General features: G+C 36.6%; 1 protein-coding gene across 1 annotated transcript; it reads left to right on the top strand.

The window, feature by feature from the left end:
- The first annotated feature begins 1,988 nt into the window (after nucleotides 1–1,988).
- Nucleotides 1,989–9,391, top strand: LOC139696749 (ras-related protein Rab-18-like). The gene is made up of 5 exons (XM_071595589.1): nucleotides 1,989–2,179; nucleotides 2,279–2,387; nucleotides 5,799–5,990; nucleotides 6,386–6,511; nucleotides 6,732–9,391. Exons 1-5 carry the CDS (start codon nucleotides 2,118–2,120, stop codon nucleotides 6,831–6,833), a joined length of 591 nt encoding a protein of 196 aa, XP_071451690.1. The 5' UTR covers nucleotides 1,989–2,117; the 3' UTR covers nucleotides 6,834–9,391.
- Nucleotides 9,392–9,614: the final 223 nt, after the last annotated feature.

Here is a 9,614-nt window from a genome sequence, read left to right as displayed (position 1 = left end):
AATTGGAATAAGCATTCATAAAAGCTGGTTTGCTGATAACCAAGCTTTAGTTTGTCAGTCAGCCAAGGGGTTGCAAGTGTTGCTGAGTGAATTTGAAATCCAGTGCGATAGATTATTATTATTATTAGGTAATCTACCTGTTAAGGTAGGTCTTTGGATGGACATACTACTAAATAAATATTTTGTGATTCCTAACAAAATACAAAATCCAGTATCCAACTCTGCATCAGACCCGACTTCATCTCTGAGTACTTTCTTCCTCCCTTCATCCCATCCAACATCCCTATCCTGTTCCTTCCCTTTCCTCGTTTGCCTAACATTCTCCCCTCTATTACAGTCTTCAACATCCCATTGCCGGTCAATACCCTTTCATCCACTTTTCCTGCCTCCATAGGATTTCTCCCAACAAACCCCTCTCTTCGCCCTCCATACCAAGTACTTCCTCATTTTTTTTCTTCTCTGTCCATTTCATCTTCTCCATTCTTCTCCACACCCACATTTCAAAAGCCTCCAACCTACGTCTATCCTCCTGCTTCAATGACCACGTTTCGGCGCCGTACATAGCTACACTCCATATCAAAGTTTTTACGAGTCTTTTCTTAACATCCCTACTCAACGTCCCTGTCATCAACTCCCCCCTCCTTATGAAAGCATCTTTGCCTAGCGCAATTCTTCTCCTTATGTCCTTACTACTTTGACCGTGTTGGTCCAAAACACTACCGAGATACGTCAACTGTTCTATTAGAGCAGGTTCGATAGATATGGGATGAGAATTAATATAAATAGAACAAAGGTTATGTGGTTTTCCAAAAGGAGAAAGGCTAAGCTAAGTGTAAAAGAGGGTGAGAAATACAGCAGGTAGAACAGTTTACCTTCCTTGCAAGTGTTTTGAACCAGAATGGTCGAAGTAGTAGGGACATATAGAGCAGAATTGCATTAGGCAAAGAAGCTTTCACAAGGAGAAGAGAATTGATGACAGGGACATTGAGTAAGGATGTTAAGAAAAGGCTTGTTAAAACCTTGATATGGAGTGTAGTTTTGTATTGGGTGGAAACAATGTCAACGAAGTATGATGATAGGTGTAGATTGGAGGCTTTTGAAAAGTGTGTTACAAAGGATGGAGAAGATGAAGTGGTTAGAAAGGAAAACAAATGAGGAAGTGCTACTATGCATGGTGGGCTAGGAGATCATTGGGATAAATCCAAAGGAGGTGGGAAAGATGGATACAGGATATTTTGATTTGCAATGGTATTCTGAAGACTGATGGAAAAGAGAACATTATGCTACTAAGGAAGGGGAAGGAAAAGAATAGGTATGTTGGATGAAATGAAGGGAGGAAGTGTACAGAGTTAAAGGGGGGCTAAATGTATGTGCCAATTAAAGGTTTCGATTTTTGGTAGGAGAGGCAAGGAAATGCATTTTTGTACAATTTTTAGGCTGTGTCCATCCAAAAATTAGCCTGGGAGCTACAATGCTGAAGTCATCAAATTGTGGATGCAGTATGCTCATGGATTGAAGATCCATGAATTATTTGCGTTTTCTCTTCAGGAAACTTAATTTGGAAAAGAATTGAGGGAATCCTCTGCTACTAATTTGAATTAAATTAAGGCCGTTCAGTAAGAAATGGTTGCAAATCGTAGCTACCTTGATCATTATATACCCGTGAACTGGAGTCAAGGGAGTTACTATACAGCTTTTCTCCCTTCGAGAGGATGTTGGTAAGATAGTCTGGGAGAACCATCACAGACGATCTATTTACTAGGAATATCTTCCAAGATTTTTGATAGTTTACATTACCAAATTATTTGGTGGGGTTATTACTAGTAGCTAATATAAGAAATATCTCTTCATTTTTTTCAACACATCGTAATCCTATTTTTGTACTTATTTCTAAATGTGTTTCAATATGACCGCCGAACGATTTTGGGCTATCACAGCGTTCCCTGACGGGGGCTCACCGCGGTTGGTCCAGTTGATCTCGATCGAATCCGACCAATAGTTGAAGCGGATAGATGTCGGGAATCACAATAGTATGAATACATGTAGATATACTGAAAGGATAGTTGCCGTTAGTCTCTGAGTGGCGTTCTCGGATTTATTTTCTTATAAAAATTAAAATGAACTCCAGCGGAAGAGTTAAAATTATATTAGCAGGGGAAAGTGGCACCGGCAAGTCAAGGTAATGTTATTTTCAAGTACGTATGCTCAGAACCCTTTTATTTATGAACCTGTTTCGGGTTTTGGGGGACTAATACCTCTGCTTATCTATTCCCAATAGTTTAGTAAAGGCAATTAACCCAGGAAAGAATGTAAATGTGACTATTGGCATTGACATTTGCTTGGAGAAAATTACACTTAATGGTCGGGATATATCATTGGAAATATGGGTATGTAATTTTTTAAATGAATTAATTATTAAGCTGGAATCTAATTGCTATTATTTCTGCTGGTTAGACGAGCTCGAACAACAAATGACTTTTTCAAGCAATTACATTTTGAAAACAAACAGGTGGCTGCACCTGTTGAGTGGGTGGGTTGCGGATTGGACAGTCCTTGTTTTGAAGATTCTTATTGATTTCGTTGAAGGATATCTGAGACCACCTGGGAAAGTCGTTGCTTTCGCTTGGAAGAGAGGTCAAACATATATGTTTCTCCGACTTGGTGATGACTATTTTAACAAAGTTTTTTGCTAGGATCTTAGTACTTATGTAAATATGCTATCTCCGGGGAAAACGTTGGATAGTGTAGGCGTTTCAATAGTATTTTATGGCTACAGGTAAAAAATTACCACAAGGTATTATTGCTTATGTATTAAATTATACTTAGCGTAAACGGGTTTGAATTTAGGTATACTGCTTTTTAAGGATGGGAATCAAAATTGACCCAAGGAAATTCTTGCGCCAAATTTCTTCCCCATAAATACCCCGCTTAAATCCCAAGAATTGATTCCTTCCATTTTTCTCTAAACATGCAAGTATGCTGTGTAGTTACTATCATTTACCACTTCTTCGTTTGACTTCATCTTCCTCAGTGCTTTTTCCTTCTTGTTCTTGTCTCTGTCACGTTCCTTGTCTATTTCTAAAGCGGCCTGCCTAATATAATATTTTCACCATAACACTCGTTTTATTGTTCTTTCTATCCCTTAATCTCTAGAGGCCCTATTCATAACTCCCGGTCTTATCTCTTATGGAAGATCTCGTTTTTCTGTTGCCGAATCCTGAAAATCCTCTTACCTTTTTCTCTTGTACTTCTAACTCTCCTGGTCTCTATTAACTTCTCGTGTGGCTCTCTGTGCATTCTTTCTCCATTTCAAATCAATTTTTTTCACTTTCTTCTTCATCAATCCTTTTAATCATTTTTCATGTTACCCATGGTTTTTAAATTCTCTATTCTTTACCATTTTTAATGTGCTATCCTTTACAGCTGTTTCTGCCGTATTCATCTACCTTTTTTCTACCATTTTCACTCAATTATTTACATTTAGATGTTGAGTTTTTCATTGTTAGCCTTTTGAATTTAGAATGTATAAGACTGTGATAGAGAGGAGAACATTAAGCAAGTGACGAAAAGATTGTTTAAAAAATGTAGGGATAGTATGTTTGTGTGCCATCCATAACCTAAATTAAACAGTAGAACACCAAATAATTATTCTAAACAAAGAAATTGTAATACAAATCTGCATTTGCGCCCGGGAAGACGTGTGAGTTGATGATGCTGTTTCTAGTTCTATGTCAATAGTCAATGTTCAATCCCTAATCCCTCGATATTCGGCTGAGTGATTCAGCGCTATTGAGACATCCTGTTACTCTAAAAAATGTTACAGGCGTTAAAGGAACAAAATGTTAGTTTAAATGAAATATTCCTTGCCCTGCAAAACTATCGCTCACTCCCCTTAGTCATTTTTGATTCTGCATATCATGCTCTCCTAACTTTCCCATTGCGTACCTGTGTGTTCCAATACCCTCCATTAGTCAATATTACATGCTTCTTACCTGGCACATTCTTTGTAGGAAAAAGTTCTTCTTTGGGGCTGAGGGGGGAAAAGAGAAAGTTTGCCAAGAATGTACAATGCCACAGGTGTGCATTTTTTTATACATATCCTTCTGTTCCCAATTCATTTGTCAATGCTTTAAATATTATCTGAAATGGGTCGAAGGCTTCATGTTTTTTGCAAATCATGCACTTTCTCCCCTTCATGAGGCTAAGTCCAAGCCTTTGATCTGAATTTTCAAAAATCCGTGCATATTTTACCTGGTATATATGTATATATAATGTAAACGAAGAAGCCAGTTATTGCTAGCAAACAAAAGCACGGAGGAACACACACAAATGAAACTGACAGGTATGCCGAATTTTTGGTGGCCTATCCATCATTCTTAAGGGAGAGAAGGAACAGAGGAGAAGGTTTCAATAGGAAAGAACAAGGATGCTGGATGGAAGGGAAAGGCAGGGTAAGATTCGGGAGGGGAAGGTTTGGAAGTGTGGTATTAATATGGAAGATTTTTGGGAGTGAAGGGGGATGAAAACATGGAGATTGGGGTAATCAGTGTCTGATATTAATACCTGGCTCATTCCGAGAATCAAGGAGGTAGATATACTCCGGTCCTATTGTTTTAAGTTTGCCTGTAGGGTCAGAGGGTGGGAGGGATGCTAAAATGGAGACACTATAGCATTTATCAAGGGGAGTGTTGTTTTCAGAGGCATGTTTTAGGATTGGGAGCATCCCAATCAGGGAAGAATTCTCGCATGAGGCACGGTGGTTATTAATTCTAATATTTAGGGGTGTGGTACACTGTCCAATATGGAAGGCTAGGCATATTTCCACATCAGAAGGTAAAGGGCATTGCTCTAGGTGCACGAGGAGTTGGGAATTGATGGGAGAGAGTTAAAAAGCAGGTGGGAGACAGATGGGGTTTAGGTTTTGAAAATAGGGTGTTTTGCATCTTGGTTCATTATTGGGCATGGGAGTGGCTTTAGGACGGGTAGAGGATCTAATGAGTGGATTGGTTGATTTGAGGAGATCTGATAAGTTGGCGGGGTGTTTGAAAGTAATGGAGGGACATTTGGGAGAAAGGTTGGTTGGTTCTTGAGAATAGATAGGGTAGAGGTTTTTTAGGATGGATCTCTGAGACTCTAGGCCAGGGTGAGTTTCTGCAGAGGAGGAAGTTTTGGGAGTGTAAGCATGTCTTAGGATTCTTTCGTTAAGCATGAATTCAGGATAACCTTGTTGGATTCTCTTGATGTTCTTAGTTTCTTACTGATTTTTTTGCCGAACATACTACCCAAAGATGTGAACTGTTTCTCTTTCTCTTAATTTATCCCATCACTTTGATTGAACCTGGTTATCTTCTTGCAAAGATGTTTCCATGGCATCAATAAATGATGAACAGAATTAACTTCACCTTGTCAATCTCTGTTTTGGCATTTGCGTTGTTTTTAAGGCATATATTTGTTACCTCTCCAAGGTTCTACTCGGCAACGATAAAAAATTTTGAATGTATACTATTTAGATAGTGAGAATTGGAGGAGCCAGGAAGTGACCTCAGATTTTTCATAATATATCTGAATTTGATTAAGTTTTTTTCCACCTAAAAAAGTATTTAGGGAAGGTCTAAAGTAATTCTAATATCCATGAACTTTTTATCATAATATTTCAGTATGCGTAGAAATAAATTTAAATACTGATACCCTTCTCTTTTCTGTAAGCATAAAAACCTTTGTGAATACTTGGATTTTGATGTCTAATAATTTTTAGTTATTACAGTGAGAATAAAATATGTATTTTCATTTTACTTTAGGACACTGCTGGTCAAGAACGTTATCAGTCATTCGCACAGTCTTATTATCGTGATGCATACGGTGCTATCCTTGTTTATGATATCAGCGACAGGAGATCATTCATAAGAGTTGGGTCATGGCTGAATCAAATCAAAATGTTTTCTACCGTTGAAGATATGGTAATAATTCTGGTTGGAAATAAAATTGACTTGGTAAGGGTGTTTTTGATCTGACTGTCTTGAAATAATCGCCCTGCACAGCTGAGGATCTTAATGTCTTTGTCTTACTCAGCTGCTTTATCTTTATTTTTGAAGAGAAACATCAATGCAATAGCATATACTGACTCATGTGATTATGGTGAAACAAAATTTTAAGCATGTAGTATAGGCACTCTAATGGCAATACTCGCACAAAAGTGCTTTTCTGGTGGCTTTTGTAGTTGCTATGGCATGAAAAATTGATTATTTATATGGCAAATAATGCTTTAGTCACAATAAATACTGCTTATACTGAAGAACGTATTTGTATGTAATAGTTACACCTTGATTTTTAAATAGTGCCTTTATCAAATTACTTTCTGAATCATTGTTTTACCTGTTTGGTGAAGGATGTTCGTGAAGTGTCCAGAGAAGAAGGGCTGACATTTGCCAAGCAGAACAATATCCTATTTATTGAAACAAGTGCAGATGAAAGAACTTTTGTGGTGCACATGTTAGAGAAGCTGGTGGGAAAGGTTAGTCTGCATTTTTGCGTAGATGTTTAGGTTTGGAATGTGAATCCATCAATCCGCTCTTACTTCACCCCTTTTCAATCATGCATATTGTTTTAATGTTTTTCTCAATTGTAGTCACTCATAAAATGAGTTTGGTCAACATATTAGAGAATGCCCAAAATCAATCATGATGCAACCTAATTTATCCTGATAGATGTTGTTAATTTTTGCTTTCTTGTAGATACTTACAACTCATCACGTATCAATCAAGAAATCATCAGAAACAATGAGACTTAAAATGTCTCCAGAGCCAGCGAAAAAGAAATCTGGTGGTTGTTGCTGAGTTGATATTTTGATTAGTTACATCAATGGAGATGTTCATGGTATGTCCGTGGTGTTTCTAGTTGATTTAAAATGATGTAAAGTGGAAACCAGTGGACAATTAATCGTTAAGGACCAGTCCAAGCATTTCATGCTAACCAAATTTCGTCCCAAATGAATTTTATGAAACCATTTTTCTGCCATTTTCAATTACTTGGATGGGGATTTATACCCCCTTATTCCCTGACAAATATATATTTGTAATATAAAAACACGGTAATTTATTAAACAAGTGAACTCAAGGTATTCACTATGTGATCTTACACTTTAAAAATTTCATAAAAAACATTTTGTACATGTATACATGATGAATATTTAAAATATCTCCTTTTAATGTGCAGTGGACAATTAATTTTTCCCTACCAGAATACTGCTCATTTTCAAATGCGTACATCTTTTCCTGAGTGTGATAAAAAATTCCAGTTTTATCAAACTTTTAAAATGTCCTTAGGTGCAACCTCTTCAAGAAATGTTGGCTAAGTAAAGGCCCACTCTGATCTCATATAACAGCAAACGTTTCCTGACTCACATTTCCATTCTTCACTTTCCTCCCACCTATTCGAGATTAACCTTAAAATCAATCTCAAACTCTAAAGCTAAATTGTTAGTATTTGCCAATGATAAAGGACCAAAAATCAGAGCGCATTACTCCTGTCTGTTTTTAACCTAACAATCAGCTTGGCATACAAATTAAATTGTCCCTGTGCAAGTTAAATTGTCCCAGTTCCAAGTTCCCATTTTCAAGCAAGCTATTTTTTTACACTATTTTTTTATAATTGTTGACTAGGTTGAATTTGATATTTTAAACTTTTAACAAGATGTTAGTTTTCATTTTTCACCAATGTCAACCACTTAATAGGGGGGTGAATTTTTACGTAAAATGGAGTCATGTTTTAACTATATAGTTACTAGTAATCTATAAATGAGCTATATATATTTTATAAAAAATCCACAACTAAAAAAAATCCCAATGAAAACATTGCTCATAGATTCTTTTAAAAGTCACCCACCACTCCCCTAATTTTGGTATGGAACTGAATTTAGATACAGAAGAAGGGAAAAATATGATTTTTTTATCGTATTTACAACCTATATCTAGGGTCAGGAGAAACTTCGGTGAACCCAACAGGAAACGATAATAAGGTTCAGTTGCCTGCCCTCTTCTATCTATTAAAAGGATGGACATTTCTGGAATTTTTTATTGCTGCAATAGAAAGTTTCAGTGACGTCCTGTCTACAGATGGGTTACAAATGCCATCCCAATCATAATTAGAATTATGGGGTGGGAGGGCATTGCAACACTGCTAATGACCCCAACCAGTGAAAGGATGGGGGAGGGAGAGGAGTTTTGAGAATATCTTCACTTTTGTGTTAATGGGAAATCTTGGTGAGGGCCTGAGGTAAGTTGTGAGAGAGCTGCCATTGAAAAGGGGAGTTGATGAGTGGCTCCAACCAAAACTGTCATTTTGTGTGATCTGAAAAATTCATGCAGGGATGTAATTTTCTGCTGAGCAAAAAAATGATTTTTTGATTACAGTTTTCTTGTTTTTATCATTTTGTGTGATGTATAAATATTTATCTAAGACTATATTAGGAGCCACAACAGACCATTTCTGCATTTTGTGTTAACCACTCTGTGTATCTCAAATTTTATATCCATTGTCAATATCCATGACATGTAAATCTGTGTACAAGTTGGAAATACTTTTATCTCTGAATGTAGTTTAAGGGATAATTGCACAATTGTTAATTATTGTAATGTTATCAACATGTATCCATTACCCTGGTGCTGCTACAAGGGAATTTGGAAGATATAGGTACACCAGCCATGAAAATGTGGAGGTAGAATTTGTAAAATAGAGATATGTATTCATTTGTTGGTCTCTTTGTGTTGTGATCACGATTTGTGTATGTGGGGAGGGGGAAGTGAATCTTTGATTCCACCTGCCTGTGGGAATGTCTATCTAATTCATTTTATTACTGTCCCTTCAACTCTTTCCACAAGCTCCAATCAAAGGCATGTATAAATTGTGAGGAAACTGTTTCCTTTGCAGCATAGTTGTCAAGTTCATAATTGAGAAAATGGGGCCAAGCGAAGGTGATGATTGACTTTTATTGTAATGATTTTTAATGGAAGAAGTTGTTGGCATCTTAATTTTCAGCATCTATTTGTAATATTTAAATGTCAGGCATGGACTTCACATTTCCATGTTAACTTGTGATGAAGACTTTTTTGGTGATACACAGGGGATTCTAAAGTCGGCTCTTAAGTAAATCTATTTGGCTGGACAGCTGAAATGCTAGCAAAATCATTATCCAGCCAAATGAGTCCATGTGGGAGATATTCAATAACATTGTGTGCTATCTCCCTATGAGGTCCATTACATATGGGTTCAATGTTTTTATCCTTATATGTATTTCATTTCCTCTCTCTAAGATTGTATCTCTATTACTCTCTGCATAATAACATATTGTTCACTATTGTAAATGGATATTTTAAAATTTGGCAATAAATCATATTGAGAGTAGATTTTAAAATTTGGGAATTGAAAAACCTCTTGGGCATAATTATGTAATGATAAAATACCCTCAATCCCCTAACACAATGATAAGTTAATCAACTAATCCGACATTGCTTCCATCCATACATAATTGATTACTGCCACAGTGATAGGTGTTAATTGTAAGGTAACTGAGGTAATCAAGTCAATTTTTTTATTATCATTTTTATAGAATACACTTG

Source organism: Hetaerina americana, unplaced genomic scaffold (assembly GCF_022747635.1).
Source record: "Hetaerina americana unplaced genomic scaffold, ioHetAmer1.1.p SCAF_7, whole genome shotgun sequence".
Lineage (NCBI taxonomy): Eukaryota > Metazoa > Arthropoda > Insecta > Odonata > Calopterygidae > Hetaerina > Hetaerina americana.
The sequence above is the reverse complement of the archived record's forward strand: the minus strand, read 5'-3'. Positions and strand labels throughout refer to the sequence as shown.